The sequence below is a fragment of the Bombyx mandarina genome, chromosome 25, assembly GCF_030267445.1.
Source record: "Bombyx mandarina strain Sakado chromosome 25, ASM3026744v2".
Taxonomy (NCBI): Eukaryota; Metazoa; Arthropoda; class Insecta; order Lepidoptera; family Bombycidae; genus Bombyx; species Bombyx mandarina.
Window position 1 is genome coordinate 5,903,213 of NC_143231.1, and position 18,106 is coordinate 5,921,318.

The 18,106-nt window shown below is 31.6% G+C and overlaps 2 protein-coding genes and 1 long non-coding RNA gene across 5 annotated transcripts; 2 read left to right on the top strand and 1 right to left on the bottom strand.

Annotated features, from left to right (window-relative positions):
* Positions 1–425: 425 nt before the first annotated feature.
* LOC149499848 (uncharacterized) lies at positions 426–2,892 on the top strand. Its single transcript, XR_016325416.1, has 3 exons — positions 426–715; positions 1,172–1,292; positions 1,385–2,892. It is a non-coding gene; the product is annotated as an uncharacterized LOC149499848 (long non-coding RNA).
* Positions 2,893–4,372: 1,480 nt separating this feature from the next.
* Positions 4,373–9,198, top strand: mtTFB2 (mitochondrial transcription factor B2). 2 transcript variants are annotated; one of them, XM_028177996.2, is made up of 8 exons: positions 4,417–4,773; positions 4,843–4,961; positions 5,041–5,182; positions 5,378–5,517; positions 6,060–6,206; positions 7,043–7,182; positions 8,209–8,373; positions 9,005–9,198. In XM_028177996.2, the coding sequence occupies exons 1-8, from the start codon at positions 4,563–4,565 to the stop codon at positions 9,180–9,182; spliced, it is 1,242 nt and encodes a 413-aa protein (XP_028033797.1). In that variant the 5' UTR covers positions 4,417–4,562; the 3' UTR covers positions 9,183–9,198. The 2 variants fall into 2 exon arrangements, with proteins under 2 accessions (XP_028033796.1, XP_028033797.1); XM_028177995.2 differs by having other exon boundaries at positions 4,373–4,961.
* A 288-nt stretch (positions 9,199–9,486) lies between these two features.
* Afti (aftiphilin) lies at positions 9,487–16,625 on the bottom strand. 2 transcript variants are annotated; one of them, XM_089738621.1, is made up of 5 exons: positions 16,310–16,624; positions 14,820–16,066; positions 13,888–14,065; positions 13,297–13,404; positions 9,487–11,728 (listed from the first exon to the last, which is right to left on the bottom strand). In XM_089738621.1, the coding sequence occupies exons 1-5, from the start codon at positions 16,401–16,403 to the stop codon at positions 10,179–10,181; spliced, it is 3,177 nt and encodes a 1,058-aa protein (XP_089594747.1). In that variant the 5' UTR covers positions 16,404–16,624; the 3' UTR covers positions 9,487–10,178. The 2 variants fall into 2 exon arrangements, with proteins under 2 accessions (XP_089594747.1, XP_028033795.2); XM_028177994.2 differs by lacking the exon at positions 13,297–13,404 and having other exon boundaries at positions 16,310–16,625.
* Between the last annotated feature and the right edge of the window lie 1,481 nt (positions 16,626–18,106).

The following is an 18,106-nucleotide window of genomic DNA, read 5'->3' on the forward strand; positions in this document are numbered from 1 at the left end:
TTATAGTTTTTATACACAACTCTGTTTTATTCTTTTACTTGTCAACACGACTTAATGTCATTCTCTCCATAAAATAAAATGTTCATTGTTTTACTTTAATTATCGTTTATTTTAAAATTCACAACAGTTACTAGTATAGGCTTTGCTTTTTACCCCGAAATATCCTAAATCCTGGTATTTTTTAAATTGTCTTTATCATCCAAAATATCAGTTATTTTTCCCTAAAAAAGGGAGAATTCCCTAAAAGTGGAAGCACTGCTTCAAAGTACGCTACATTTTTTATTGAGTCAGAACTCATATCTGCCATCTAGTGAGTTTATTAGATCATTAATGCCTAAAAGTTACAAAAATGACGTCGCCACAGGAGTAAGATGACGCTAGTTGTATGTTATTTTCCTTTGTATGGGAGTTGCACCCCCCTGGTCGTAACGATTTAATTTTTTAAATCGTTTTTTTTTGGTCTTGGTTTGAGTTATTTTACGTTGTAGTATTAATTTAGAGCAACTTTTAGCTTTATGAGAATATTAGACGATTAGACATTGAGAAACTCTGTTTTGAATTCTCTTTAGACATAACTTGGCTCCAATACTTTTTTCTTCGTTAGCGTTTCGTAAGCCTGTGTAACTATTTTCATTTCTTACAGAATGTTTATTATTAAAAATCAGCATGCCTCGAAGATCGAAAATGAAATGCTATTTCGGATGCCTTGATAATGGTGAGTTTACACTATTTTCCCGGTATATTATTTGCTAACAGAATTATTATTCATAATATAATTAAATGAATTAGCACCAACTAATGGTCCTTCCTATTTCTGCTGCCTAGCTATCATATATGTTAAGTTTTGATCAAAACAGTCGGTATTAAGTCTCGTACTATCACACACACACCTCAGATAATAAAATTGTCTCGAGTGGGTGGAAGTATTTATGTTTTGCAACTCAGCGTATTATATGCTTATTGTCAAGTGGGCCCGAACTAGTTTTTTGGAATGATCAATCAGTCATGCTTTCCTGTTTAAATAAAATACAGCACAATTGATCTCACATCCAAAGTTAGATGATGGCATTCACGTTTTGTTTCCTGGTGTTTGATAACTAAGTTACACCAAGTGGCCTGTGACCACGTTCATCCTTCGACCCAATATAAAATAATGTTTTTATTTTTGTAGACAAAGGTTTGATAATGACAAAATTTTATGGAAAAATTGTAAGGAGCACTAAAATGTCTGAAACATGAAAAGATTGATGCACTATATTTGAACCAGAACGTGTTATGTAATATATTAATTTGTAAGTAAGATTACATTAACACTAAATTTTTCATGGTCGTATTTTTTTCAATATTTGTTACATACTTAAGATACTTTGTTTCTCCGTTTCAGAAGAGAAACTGATTCAGCAAGGAACGTGAACTCTCAAGGGATCTTAATTTTTTTTAAATATGTTTATAATTGATAAATTAATAATTGAAATAGTTCATAAGAACTAAATTGATGCCAATTTTGTTTTAAAATAGGTTGTTTAGTTCTTATAGTTATAGTATTACGTTTGAATAGTTGTAATTAGTAAGTTAGTAATATATGAAAATACTGATATAAATTTTTGTAAATAACCTTTTGTAAATTCTACGAGAAGATGATTTTAATTAATGATCAAAAGTCAACGGTCTTTAAAAGCATTATTTGCAATTATTTAGATTAACTGTGGAATATATTTGCTAAGTTGTGTTTTCTGTATGAGCAGATATAAATGAAAATGCCCAAACATGATTATGTTTCTTACATTTTCATTATGTGAAATCAATATGCTTGTGACTGAGTATATTAATAATTTATTAAAACTTAAGTGATAGACAGCAACCCCTATGGCACTGCTGAAGTTTATAAGCACTGGTGACCACTTATCATGGGCCGGGTTGCGTGCTCGTCTGCTGTTGAGTGCAATAAAAATTTTCGAAACCCTTTCTATTATTTAGATGTAATATTAGTGTAAATTTAATTTGGATTAAAAGATAAATTTACATTTTATGTTTGCATGTGTATGTTTATAATTCATTTGCATGTAACGAACACCAGTTTCTTTTGTAACAAAATGTAAACTAATGGTTTGTAATGAATGTAATTAACTTTAAGATGATTTTCTTTCAATCTGCTGTTTGTTTCATCTAGTATTACCAAAGCTAAAGCATCAGAAACGTCAGAATAGAAATAATTTAGATAGGGAATAAAAGTATAACTAATGTAATCATGTCTAAGATTACTATAAGCGTCATTAAGTATCTAACTATCAATATTTAAGAGTACTTTAAATCATCATTACATTTTTTAAACATTTTTTGTTTTTCAAATCATGTAATAAAACGTTTGTGCAGAACAAAATGTCACATGTTATGAACATGATTGTGGGTTAATCGTTTCTTAAATTTCTAAATGTTTATAAGAATGCTAAGAATAATTTAGTATTCACTTTAGTGTGTGTATTATCTCTACAATGCTAGTATAAATGACAATTATTGTATGACGAAGCATAGGTAGTGCTTATAGATGTAATATTTTCATACAAGGTCATGATCTGTCACGATTAACTTTAAGCAAGAACTGCTATAGTTAAGAAACAAATTTATTAAATTTAATTCAAATTGTCTACTATGTTTGTAATGGAAAGCTGACATGTTTATATTTCGCACAAATGACTTAAGTGACATTGAATGATTTGATTATCTAGACTTAATTAACTTTTAGATAACTTTCGATTTAATGTTATTAAGTACTCTAGTAGGATTAATCTAGAGGAGTTATTGTTATTCGAAATTTTATACAATTGTACGTTCATACTATCTTTTAACAGTAAATTGTTTGTAATATAGGGAAATTAAATAGCTTACAGAGAATTACAGCTTTTTATTTAAAAAAACTGTTTTCTCTCTGTATGAAAAGGTCTTATCGATTAGAATGCTGAACACAATCAAACGTTCTTTAATATTTCATAAGTACTACCGGGAATTTCAGCGATTCTAAACGATAAGATTTTTTCATAAAGAGAGTTAATTATAAAAAATATTAAAATTACTAAAAAAGCCACCTGGTGGGGGGTAGGGAGACTAATAATCGACAGCAGCGACGCCTGCTGTCCCGGGCTCTAACTAAAGCAAAAATAAAAATGAGAGTTGCGCATCTATCTCAAATATATTAAGTGTATAATCTATGACTCATACACTTAATATTTGAGGTGTGAATTGAAGGTGAATGAAGTTAGCCCCTCAAAAAATTTTATTTTCCCTTTTTTATACTTATTTTCTATTAATTCGTTTGTTCATCATTTGTTCATGATTGTTCACTGTTAATAATTGTTTGTTCTGCATTTATTTATTTAAAAAAAAAAAATTAAAAATATACCTACAAGTTAGCCCCTCTAATGCAATTTTTAATATTTTTTCATCCTTAATGACTCGCAAATATTCATTTTCGATTGTTCTTATATAAAACACGTTTGTTCTCTTTCGAAATTACTCGTTTTTTGTTTAATTTACTATTTTTATTATTTGAATAAATGTATGCAAAATATATGTACTGCGCATGCGTCAACTATAATGCCTAAACTTTCTACGCGGTTTTAATCGTGAAAAAAAAAACAAATATAAATCCTGTAGGAGCATTTAATTGGTATACTGTTTAATTAAAAAAATTAAAAAATAAATAAATGAAATAATGTGCATTGGCGTTAAGTTAGACCAAATACATTTTTTCCATCCTCCTACTTATCGTTATGAAATAAGTAAATATATTCATTATTTATCTTTCAAGAGATAATATAGGTATACATTATAATAACTTTTTTACACAGTCGAAATTATATTCCTAACATTAGTAAAATAACATTTTAATACGATAGGTAAGAGGATGGAAAAAATGTATTTGGTCTAACTTAACGCCAATGCACATTATTTCATTTATTTATTTTTTAATTTTTTTAATTAAACTGTATACCAATTAATTGCTCCTTCAGGATTTATATTTGTTTTTTTTTTTCACGATTAAAACCGCGTATAAAGGTTAGGCATTATAGTTGACGCATGCGCAGTACACATATTTTGCATACATTTATTCAACTAATAAAAATAGTAAATTAAACAAAAAACGAGTAATTTCGAAAGAGAACAAACGTGTTTTGTATAAGAACAATCGAAAATGAATATTTACGAGTCATTAAGGATGAAAAAATATTAAAAATTGCATTAGAGGGGCTAACTTGTAGGTATATTTTTAAATATTTTTTTTAAATAAATATATGCAGAACAAACAATTATTAACAGTGAACAATCATGAACAAATGATGAACAAACGAATTAATAGAAAATAAGTATAAAATAGGAAAAAAACATTTCTTTGAGGGGCTAACTTCATTCACCTGTGAATTGAGGCATTACTTTTCCAGGAAAAATAAATGGAAGAACAATAATTTTAGAAATGAATAATATTGAAATTTCTGAATATAGTAATTTTTTTTAAATGTCCCACTGCGCTTTTTTTAACAATAATATTTAATTAAATTAATTTAACTATGATTGGTAAATCGTTCTTTCGATTGCATTGTAAAAGATGTAACTTTATCGCTATTCATATTCGAATGCGTCACAAATTAAATAAACTGAGTGAAAAACAGCCGAAATTGGCCGAAGATGTTCTCAAGTTTTTAAACAGTTCACCAGAATACAATGGTTTGAAAGAACAACTTCCTACGTCATTACTTAGAAAATATAAAGCACCTGAAAGTATGTATTTGATAAATAGAAAAACAGCAAGTATAATTGCAAATACTGTAAAAAGCTATTTTACCCAAGGTTCACCATTGATTGAGGTTAACCCTGGCTTAGGTATTCTTACTGAAAATATTCTAAAATGTCAAAATAACAAGATATACTTATTTGAACAGTCTAATCATTTTTCTCCATACTTGGATGTAAGTTTCAAGTAAAAATATATATATGCTAGAATGTACAATTTAAAATAAAGTAACATTATTTCAACTCATAATACAGGACTTACAACAAAAATACCCAGGCAGGATCTCATTCAAAATAGCAGATTTTTTTGGAATGTGGAAATTAGCATTCAAAGATAAAATGGATGATGGAAACAGAATTCAGGAATTGCTAGGAGATTTATCTACTACTGACAAAAGTAAGTTATGTTGGTAATAATTTCAACTTCCAAATAGAAAAGCAATAAAAATCAAGGATAAACAATGAATGCTCAATTTTAATATTGCCTTCATTGTTAAAGTATAATTGGTATCATAATATAGTTGAATCAAAAATTTTCAAATTAAATTATCCAACCAGCTATGTTTTACCTAAGCTTTTTTTTAAATTTCAGATAGGACTGTCAAGATACTGGGATCAATGCCAGGACTATCTTTCATGAAACATTTGATTTACAATGTATTATTCCATAACACTACAAATCAGCTCGGTAGACCTGATCTGTTTATAACAATGCCTGTACATCATTATGAGGTATGATAAAATTATGCTAACAAAGATGAGAAATAAAAATTTAAGCATGAGCTATAATTGTTAAAGATTTTATTTTTCTATTGCATTGTTGGGTGCGGTGCCCTGTTGATATTAATTGGGCTTACTGTAGCTAAAAGACATCACAATATGATTGCTGCCATCCATATTGAGACATGTGGTTGAAGTCTTAATTGTACTGTATAATAGTGGTCTCATTCTTCAAACTCCCACTTAACACTACGTGGCTTATTGAGTTACTCTGCCATGTATGTATATGAATAAAAATAAAAATCAACATGGGTGGTCACTTTTTTTTTGAAATTGACATTTTTTTCCATAAGCTTTCTCGTGAAATTCATTCATCACCAATGTGGTGTAGGCTATTTATTGAGTGCAGTATTGCCCTGTGCCCATTATGCTTATTGGAATCATAAAATTCTTAATACAATCCTATTATAATAATGGCAATGGTCTTCTAATGACAGATTGAATGTAATATTTGTTCATGAAATTCTAGATGATTTTTTTTGTGAATATTTTAGTTTCTTACAGATAAGGAGGTTCAGCAATCAAAACAGAAATCTGTGCCAACCTTATTCCAGCTTTTGTTTGATTGCAAAACATTAACAACAGTTACAAAAGCCCATTTTCTGCCATGGACATTGAGTAATAGTAAACACCATTCTGTGGTAATAAATCTATCTTACATATATTTAGATTTTTGTACATGATCTGTTTGTGGAAAACAAGTTAAATAATTAATAATAATTAATAAAATTTACAACTAATAAACTACAAGGCATTATGACCTTGTAAAATGATGAGTTGTTTGGATCTCTCTGTTCTTTCACCAAACCTTTTAAACAAATGTAGTCTAATTTCTGGCTTACACCGTGACTGATAAGGTTTATTAACTGCTGCTCAAACTGCACAGCAACTAACCTGAGATTGCATCACCGTATGTACCTCTGACAGTTCCCTGCCTGATATCCACATAAGTCGCTGAACTGCCGGAAAAGCGGAAAAGCAGAAAAGCTTCAGGTCCAAGACAGAGATAAATTCAAACTATCAGGAATTTATATCAATACAGTTAATATAATATTTTTTACAATCTTTACCATCTTCATGACCATTTAAAGCTTGTGAGATTATGTTCTTGAAAATGTATTGGAACACCTACTAGGTATTACCCTTTAGGCAGTCTTACCTAAAAGGTAAGACCTGTAGGTGTCCAAATATTAATTACACTTGCATATTACCCTTCCCTTATGCTTAAGTCACCTTTTGTCCTTAAAGGTTTTGGTCGGATGCCTTTCGTAAATAGCATGAATAGGTCTCTTCTGCGCAACGGAAATCGGTTCGACCGGAAATACAGTAGAATATGACGTTGAAAATGTATTGAAGTACTTGAACTCACCATGTCGTTATTAATGTAAATTCCCTTAATGGTAGACGAGGTCCGCCTAGTTCCGGCTAAACACTCTAGTAATAAAGACAATACAAACCAGATCATTTCATGTTATAGCTGAATGAACACAACCTGTATTTGGTCAATATAACACAAAAGGAAAAACTACCATGTCCAGCAGAATATTTGCCATTGTTATGGTATTTTTTCAAACCACAAATGTTTTCGAAATCGACGAGAGTTATTCCAATGTTGGAGTAAGTTCTTTGTTAATAATATTGCAATCGAATATTAGTTTTAGAAAAATAAAATAACATATTTATTAAGATACTTGTGAAAGATGGCGAAAATATAATAAAAAAGAAACCCTGTATATCAAACAAACTATGAATATATCAAACATTTTTAAAGTCGTCGTGGCCTAACGGATAAGGCGTCCGGGTGCATTCGTGTTGACCGATGCACCGGTGTTCGAAACTCAGGCGGGTACCAATTTTTCTAATGAAATACGTACTTAACAAATGTTCACGATTGATTTCCACAGTGAAGGAATAACATCGTGTAATAAAAATGAAACCCGTAAAATTATAATTTGCGTAATTACTGGTGGTAGGACTTCTTGTGAGTCCGCGCCGTGGGTACCACCACCCTGCCTATTTCTGCCATGAAGCAGAAATGCGTTTCTGTTTGAAGGGTGGGGCAGCCGTTGTAACTATACTTGAGACCTTAGAACTTATATCTCAAGGTGGATAGCGTATTTATGCTGTGGATGTCTATGGGCTCCAGTAACCACTTAACACCAGGTGGGCTTTGAGCTCGTCCACCCATATAAGCAATAAAAAATAAATAAATAAAAACATTATAAAGTAGGTAATAAAATCACCAGCCTGGTGTTAAGTGAGTTCTGGAGCTGATAGATACTACAAAGTGAATGTCCCAACCCTCCTGAGATATGAAGTGCAACTTTAAATGATATTGTATCCCATCCTTCAAACCGGAATACATGACTGCTTCACGGCAGATATATGATGGGGGTATCTACCTACCCATTCGGACTTCTAATACACCCTAATAACAGTAAACGCCGGTTGACGATCGTTGTACACTAATAGAATACTCAGAAAACACTACTGACTATTCTCCAGAGAAACCCTTAGTTGCCTTTTACGAAATCCACGAGAAGATATGGTCTTATTTATTGTAAGGCAACAAAAGATCCTTTAACAAAACCGCCAATTTAATTGAAATTGACAGTCTTTTGTAGCATATATTAACTTTATCAGGCAATGGATACCGGGGTGCGGAGTGTGGCTTATAACTGGACAGGATCCACCGGACAGCAATAAATTATTATCCCCAGGAAAAGATGACGCGTCACTGCCACATATGACCATATTTACAGAGTTTGGTGATCTCAATTTACAACAAAAAATTACTGTTTTCAAAAGGTAAATTTTCTATATATCATAAAAATGTTTCACGGTTGTCTTTATGTAAATAGTATTACTTTACCAGCTCTTGCCACTGTTTCTCACTGAAATCAAAAATCTTGGTAAGAACCCATTAACTAATGGTAATCAAATGATCACTCCAAACTTTTTTTCTTGTATAAAAAAGCCGTAATTGACTTTTAGAATTAAAAAATTGTGTCCGCACGGGTAGGTACCACCACCCTGCCTATTTCTGCCGTGAAGTTGTAATGCGTTTCGGTTTGAAGAGTGAGGCAGCTGTTGTAACTATACTGAGACCTTAGAACTCCATATCTCAAGGTGGGTGGCGGAATTTACTTTTAAAATTAAAAAAAAATACTGGTGGTAGGACCTCTTGTGTGTCCGCACGGGTAGGTACCACCACCCTACCTATTTCTGCTGTGAAGTTGTAATGCGTTTCGGTTTGAAGGGTGAGGCAGCTGTTGTAACTATACTGAGACCTTAGAACTCCATATCTCAAGGTGGGTGGCGGAATTTACGTTGTAGATGTTTATGGGCTCCGGTAACCACTTAACACCAGGTGGGCTGTGAACTCGTCCACCTATCTATGCAATAAAAAAACAAATAAAAAAAAAAAACTTTTGTACAGATTTATATCTTGGCCGGAGTTTGAACAATGTCAGTTTAGAATAACTATGGAGAATAATCTGCCGAAATCTGTAACTCAGTTTGAAGATGATGATAAAGATTCAATCCCAACGATTACACACATAGACCACATGGACCATTCGGACACGGAAGTGGATTCGCAAGAGTTTGATAAATAAAACAGTTTTTTCTATAGTATATGCGTTTAACTTCTCTTTTATAGCATTCAAACAAACAGTGAAATAAATAAATTAAAGTAAATAATTATAACGGAATAATATTTCGTAAGTGAATAAATATCATGTGGTTTCTATAAAATACTGAAAAATAATTTCAATAAATTAAATTTGTTGTTACTAAACATAAATAATACCTTGGCTGCATAAATTTGCTAAAATAATATAAATTGCAAATAATACCTAATTAATGTGACTTACATACTTTTTCTCATTTTGAAATTGTACATTGTGATGAAAACGTCTGTAGATTTAATAATTTATTTTATATTATTCACAATATATACAGATATGTATTATACCAATTTACAATTTATTACTTTTTTATAAACTTAATTATAAAATTTCTTTAACTTAAATTCATTTAGTTAATTATATTCTACGTACAATGATAAGGACGGGTATCACACTAACACTCGATAAACGAGCAGTTACAATTAGAATTCTACACTAATATTCCACTACTCACAATTATTAAGTATTACATGTTTTGAAATGTTTCAACTATTGATTTCTATGGCTTCAACTACATTCAGTTAACTCTGTACATAAGACAAACCTGTTGTTACGAACAGTTTTTACTTAGTGTGAATCGAATTTATAATTTTCTCATTAAAGTACTTTCATTCTACAAAGGTACAGTTGGTTTTCGACATCTAATTTTGGCGTGCCTCACACGTCCATCTTAAAAACCTTTAAATTATATTGAAATATTGCAAGATTTTATTCAGTAAGCAGGTAACACAGGACTAGGAAACCGACCGAAACTTATTAAGTATTTTAATGTTTCAAGAATAGTTTTAAAACTTAAGTATTAATTTTATATATTTATAAAGATCACAATACATATATTAAAAAGCTACGCCCTTCACCAAATTATTGTTATATCAAATTAAGTACATACATTCGTTATAACTATATTAAAATTCGATAACTTTGTTATAAATTTTGGAAATGCTTCTCAGTGTGTGTCTTTAAATTATTGGACTTGGGGGTAATATAATTTAAACCTGGAATATCAAGTGGTATTTCACTGTTTCTCGCGATAAATTTATTGGTACTTTTCTGGGAATTTAAATTAGTGTGAACGTTTAGGCTTATTGTGCTTAGACCGTTCTGTGGTTTTACAGAAGGACTCGAAACGAATTCCGACCACTCGTCCTCGTCGACTGTGTGCTTTTTGGCGGGAACCTGTGGCTTACCCGATACGAATTCGCCCCAAACATCGTCCTCTGCTGCTAAATTGTTAACGGTTGTTTTAATACTGTGACTAGGTGAGCTCTTGTTCGGGTTCACGCTCAAGTCTGTTTTTAAGGAATGTAACGTTTCGACGGGATTAAATCTTGACAGATCCTGCAAGTCTATACCCGGGTTGGGCCAATTGATTTGCGAGAAGCTTTCTAAAGTTAGGGGTTGCAAAATTTGCCCAGTGCTTTGTTGAGCTATCGGAGGCGAAAAAACAGGAACAATCGATGTCGGTTGTAAGATATTACTGTGGATGGTAGGGTTCACCGCCATAAAATTATTCGAAACATCCTTTGTTTTAGATCCTGTTCCAAACACAGTTTCGCTGTCGTTTGCATTGTTTAATTCTGTTGAGTTGTACAATGAATACGTTATTGGGTTATCGCTTTTAATTTTAGGAAAATCACATTCAAAGTTTACGTCTTGAACCATATTGTGAGCTGTATTTTTAATATTAATATCTTTACAATTCGTTAGACTCTTGGCCGGAACTTGTGTTGGTAATGCTGATTGGAATGTATCGAAGTCGTCATCAGTGTTACTAAAAGTTACTGATTCACTATTTAGCGTTAAATCTTCTTTTAAAGGTTTTTGAATAGAATCGTTTACTGACGAATCAATTTTAATTTCTAATTTGTCTGAAGTTTGGTTAGCACTCCATGATGAGCTTGAAGCGAACTCTGCAAAATCATTAAATACTTCTTTCACCTCCCCAGGATCTGGCCAGTTTAGGGTGGGAAATATGGGTTCCATTTTAATCGGTTGTAATATTTGGGTCTGATATGTTACAGTCTGCGAAAGGGAACTCTCTGAAGCCATGTTAGGTGGATTTGAATTATTTTGTTGTATTGTTTGACTTCTTTCTGCTATTGAATTGGTGGCACATGGAGTACTTTTAAAATCTTGAAATTCCCAGTACTCGTCGTCATCATCAGATTTGTGATTAGATGAACGTGATACAGAACACTCTGTAAACTTCTCTGAAATAGCTTCATGTTTATTTTCAGTCGTTTGAGGTATAAGAACTGTTGGCTGACTGTCGTAATGTATTGTTTTCGATCGAGGTATTTCTGAATCGGTCGGTGTAAATATATGTGTGTCCGGTAAACTTATCTGTCGTATTGGTTGCACATTAATAGTGCTTGAATATATCTTATCAGCTTTTGTCGTTGCTATAGCGTCAAACACATGCAAGTCAGTAGGTCGATTTTCAGGAGTTGTTCTTACGTTTTCAGTCTTGCAAGCTGAAACATGTGAAAATACACAGTGATGAATTACACAATGATTCACACTAACACTGAATTTCATTAATGTTTTTACAGTTCTAGCGTGCAACTTTAAACAGAAGTTGCGAAATGTCAATTCGTTGGGTTGAAACAGGAACATACTGGATATAAATAGGCTGTACGTATATTTTGGCAAAGTACACTAGATTAGAAAAGGATAACCAGTTTTTATACATAATTCATCTTACGAAGAAATCTGTTAAGGGTCCACGATTTGCTGTACCATCTTTGCAGAAGATGTCAGCATCTTCGAAAAGGGCTAAGAAATATGTTGTCAAAATCTAAACGACAAAAGATGGCATGTATACACACATCATCAAACCGAACATCATAAAGAAATGCTGGCTTAGGCAGAATATCTCACAGTTCACTTTGTGTTAAGTAATTACTCACCTGACCATCTAAGGTCGAAGTTTTGGAGGACTGGGCAGTTAAAATGTTAGAGGTTTTGCGGAGGGAAAATATCATAGATTTTTACTTTATTTTATGGCGTAGTTAGTTGGATTAATAAAGCGAATGAATCTAAAGGATGCTCCTTTAATCTATCTGGTCTAAAAAATGGACTGCCCAATATTAATTTATAGAAGAAATACATTTCAATACTCACTCCAGCTCTAACCGCTGACTGAATAGTTCTCTAAAGATACATGTATGTGATCCTAGCTTCTTCGAGCTACTATTGTTACTTTACCATCTTCCGTAAGTAATACTTGTAATCTTTCCTTATATACGAAAATAGAAAACTTAAGTCACTCTGACCGAGCTTATTCTCATTTCATTAAAAGATTTCTACTCAGTGTGCTTAGTGCGAGTTTTTTAACGTTCGCGATAGAGTAAAAGTAACTCAAATTTGTATGCAGTTGGAACAGCGCCCCTAGCGGAAAACGTAGGCAAGCATTCCAACTCCATACAAATTTGAGTTACTTTTACTCTATCGAGAACGTTAATAAACTCGCACTAAGCACACAGATCATTTGATTACAAGGAGCGCCCGGTCGACTTTCAAGATGTTAATAGATATTTGGAATTTCTATTAGAAAACTCGTATTTTTCTAAGGAGTTTTCTTCATTTCCCATGATAATGATATATTTGAAAATTAACAAATAGAGCCCTTAATGTTTATGAGCACTTACCGAAATTTTATTCTCAACTGTTATTCTAATTCGACTGAACGACTAACGCCGAGCTCACTTCTCAAAAAATACAGGATTTTTTATTGTGATATCTACGGGTTTCGGTCATCACTTACCACTTAATGGATTTATAAGTTCATTCACCCATCTACACCATATAAAAAAAAAAATTGATAAAATCCTGATAACTTTTCGTCTAATATTTACGTGTCTGAAATTAGTAACTTTTTTTAAGCTTTAGGAGTAAGTATATGTGGGATTCAATATTTTTACTTATGGTAGGCAAAGCATTTTCATTATTGTATTTTCCTAATACAATACCATTATTAATTTTTTCGATCTTTCGAGCATTTCCCTTTAAAACTTAAAATGACAATTGTAAATTTACTTACCATTTGACAGTAATTCGGATATCTTGAGATTTGAATGATTATGAGCCATTTGGTCTAGTGTGGCCATTAGGTGTTCTAAGTCAAGGAGGAGAGCCTCAGCATAAGTGACTATAGGAATTGAGGATAAGGTCCAAGCGGATAAATTACAATTTGGGTGATAGTTAGTAATCCATGTGCAAGACATGCAAAAGAATATTAGAATGTGATTTTTAGTAGAAGCATATTTGCATTTATCATATACTCAACTACCTTATTAGCCTTATTTGTATACTTAGCTAACACTTGTTAGCTTTTGTTCTGGCAACTTAATGTGCAAACTGTGAGCATAATATTTTGATACTATATCATAATTATTGTGCATTTTTACTAGTGAACTCCATTCAATGGAGTTCATTGGTAGTGGTGCAATCTTTTATGTACAATATTTTTTGGTAGAATTCCACCTTTTTCCTAATTGAAAATGTTTCTTTTTTTTTACACTAAGTAACAATTATTTATATTTCAAGAGTTAATTATTTCAATGAACCCTTGAATAATTTGTTACTCACATAATTCTTATTGTTTATGTCATTATACATATTATGTACTTACACTGTTGTCCTTCAACCGGATCCACCCATGGAGTGCTTTTACTTGTAGACTTCTCATTGGGGACATCTTCATTGGGAGATAATACTGATGATGATGTAGACTTCTGCGGTTGTAGAGGAGCTGCTCCTAAGTTCGCTGCATATTTGGGCATACTGTGATTCCACTTGTGACCAAAAAGCTGCAATTTTTTTTGTTATTTGTCAATCTTATCTTATTCTCCTCAGAGGTCATTTGAGACTTAATTACGCAATGTCGAAAAATACTCTACAAGGGAAATAAATTCAGATTATTTACACAGACAAGTCTAACAAGAAATATATGGAGAAATTGCGAACTCTAATCAACAAAAATCCAAAATGTCTGTGTTATTTAAACAATCCATGTCCAAGATTAAATTATAAATTGCATTGGTATTATGATAGTGTTACTCTTTTAAACGTGAATAAAAAGTTGTTTAGGCAAGTTATAGAAGCAGGCAGGACAGTACTATTGACTGATGTAGCTCGGAAATAATAGTATGTTATTGAGACCAGGGGCACATACCCTTATCTTCCAAATATTAGCTAAACAAGGTCCTTTGACTTAATAATTGTAATTGTAATGGTAATTGGCTCAAACCAAAGCAGTTAGCAATTAGCTTAAGCCAAGCATTTCAAAGACTCAAGTGAGGTGAAAGCAGTGTCTGATTTGACCAATGTGTGTGTGTGAATCAATCACTATAATAAGTGGACATTTTAAAAGTACAAAAAGCTTGAAACTGGGTTCATAAAACATTTTTAGTTTTGAAAGTATGAACAAAATATTTAAATAATTTTGAAATACATATATTTCAATATAATTAGTTATATTAGATTAGATATAGTTATACTATATATACTTAAAAAGAGCCAATTGTGTAAAACATTAAATATAAGATTATTTACTTTACTCACAATATTTCTGGAATCAATGCATAATGCCCGTAATAGGGTTTTTTGACCAAAAGAATGATTCCAATTAACTATGTAAGGCTGTCTAACATCAGTTTCTGTTAAATGCCCCCATGTTTCACCCAGCACAGATTCTATAGAAATATTTATTTCATTTTGAGGTTTTACTATTTCATCTTCAAATATACATTGTAATACTTTATTTATATTCTCTATAACTGGAACACTACTGTCACTTGAATGCAAATTAAATACAGCTGTGCCTGGATCATCTAGCTGTGAGGCTAATGTATTTCCATCATGAGAGACTGATGACTTGAAATCATCGAAATCACCAAAATCATCATCATCATCTTCACTATTTGAATTTGAGTCTTTAAGGGCACTGTCACTTATATTTTCAACAATATCTCTACTTTCTGATGCCGTGCAGCTTTCATTTGATTTTAGTGTTTGACTATCATTATTTGGGTTCACTATAAAATCTCCAAACTCTGAATTGCTATCATTACAATTCGAGGATGTATTTTGTAATTGACTTTGATTGTCATCAAAATTTGCTGTAAAATTACCAAAATCTGAGTTGACTTCCTCACTTTCCCAAGGATTGGTATAATTCTCAATAAAGACAGATGTACTGTCAGTTTGTTTTGAATTGAAATCATCAAATTCACCAAAATCATCATTTGGATCATTTTCTAATTTAGTGTTATTTAATCCATGTTGAAGGTCAATGACAGAATTATCATCACTTTCTGTTTCAATTGGAGCATTCTGTAGTGTGTCTCTAATAATTTCATCTTCTACTATTTCAACTTGTTGATCTGTGGTTTCCTTTTCTTCTTCAACAGGTATGAAATGAAAATTTTCCCTTGTACTAATACCCTCTTCATGTAATTTTTTTATAAATTCATTTTTCACATTTGTGTTTGCTGAATTATCTACAACATTACCTTCAACAGGATCCTTAGCTGAATCATTCACTGAATCTTTAGCTGAATCATTCAGTTCACTGAGTGATCCCACATCATCTATTTGTAAATTCAAATCTTCTATGTTAGTATCTTCTTCATATTTTATTTTATTTTGTATAGTGGGGTTTGAATCTATTACTATATCAGATTGCTTTGTGTTTTCATCCTCCAAAACGGAATTGCCTTGCAAGTCATTATGTTTTAATGATGAGATTTCGACACTATATGATGAATAGTGTCCATAGTAATCACTACATTCTTCATCATCCTGAGATACTAAAATATTTAAAAAAGTTATTTCACATTTTTAATGTTCATCGGTTTTGGTATAAAACAAGTCCTAGATTATGCATAATTGGTTGATCTAGGTCTTGTATAATTGATTGTTATTAAATATATGGAACGAGTTCGAAATAATAATAATAAATAGAATAGAAATGAATGTAACTAGTTAAAGTTTAGTTATGTGTTTACAAGATTGAGACAGGTAATATGACTTATTCAATTTCATAGACTTACGATTATATTGAATGTCGAATTCTTCAAGATCTTTTTCATCTTCGCATTGTTCAGGAGGAGGTGGTGTACTGCAGACAAGTGGAGGAATCGACATCTTAAGCAATACAAAAGGTCACGAATGTTTTACGTCGTTACTCATAAATGTATCTCATACTATATTCATCACCTATCTCATAAATGACTACATAACACTGTTTGATTATTAAAAGTATTTTTTCATGTAGATATTAAGGACAGCTGTTTTATAAATTGACAAAATTTTGCTACGAAACGAAATATTGCAAATGACAATGAATATGGACAGACGACATTAATGACAATAAAACTGACAAGTGACAACTGTTGTCAACAGTTTTTTTTTTTAAGAGATTTTATGACCTGGTAACTAAGACCTTTAAGTCATGTCTTATTTTAATGTATATTCTTAATTTTATGAAAAATGATGTTATAGAGTGAAATGAAATGAAAATGATTAATTTCAGACATTAATCAACTGGGATGAAATTAAATGAGATGATATGAGATGAAATCTAATCTCAGTAAAATGGTGGTCATTTACTAAGATTTTTTCAGTGGACTTTTTGGAGGATCCCGAGAAGTTACGTCCAGCGCCTTTGTTTCATTTTCCCACATTTGTGCACTTTCACAGATATTAAACGGTTAATAAACCACCATTATTATACATTTAAACCCGAAGAAACACTAAATAGACAAAATAAAACAAATCACACAACTTCACTCCACGCGTTTCCGCCAAAAAGTCCGTTGTCAACAGTAATTGCACTAAATTACCAGATTATGAAAGGCGAATACAATTCTATAATGTGTTTAAATGTGTTTTGTCCAAACGCTTATATTATTATACAGGGTTTCTTTTTTATTATATTTTCGCCATCTTTCACAAGTATCTTAATAAGTATATTATTTTATTTTCCTAAAACTAATATTTGATTGCAATATTATTAATAAGGAACTTACTCCAACATCGGAATAACTCTCGTCGATTTCGAGAACATTTGTGGTTTGAAAAAATACCATAACAATGGCAAATATTCTGCTGGACATGGTAGTTTTTCCTTTTGTGTTATATTTACCAAATATAGGTTGTGTTCATTCAGCTATAACATGAAATGATATTATGACGAATTATTGACTTTGTATTCCATTGGCAGTCACAAAACTCTTCGGAACGACATCTTAGATAAATAACAGGTTAACTATTAACCTTTATTTAATGCAGGTTTTGAACCGTATTCTTTGAAGGAGACGATTATATTCAAATCAATCTGTATTGACATATCAATAATTTTTTTTTGTCCAAATGCACAGATTGCCACCTTTGATAATAGACGACTCATGTGTTATATGAAACTGAATAGAGTGGTATAAAGTGTAGTTTATTGGCCCAAAAATGGATTATTGAAAAATAAAAAAGGAAATCAATTTATGTCTCAGTAAAACAGTAAGAATTTACTGAGATTTTTTTTAATTTAAGAAACCATTAAGAAACTACGTTACGCTACGTACCTACGTGCCTGCAGCAATAAATAAAGAGTTTTGTCAGCTTCCAAAAAATCTTATACTTGTAAATCTTGTATCTTTAAGTACATAAATAAATAAAAATATAAATTATAAATATTGAGGAACCAATCACATCCTGTAATCTAGCCCTAAGCTAAGGTTCTATAAATATGGAAACCGGTGCTTGATCGACACACCTATTAAATGCAGGCATTTAATAAGTGTGCAGGTAGGTAGGCCTATGTTTTAATATTCAAATGTACATATATTCACTCA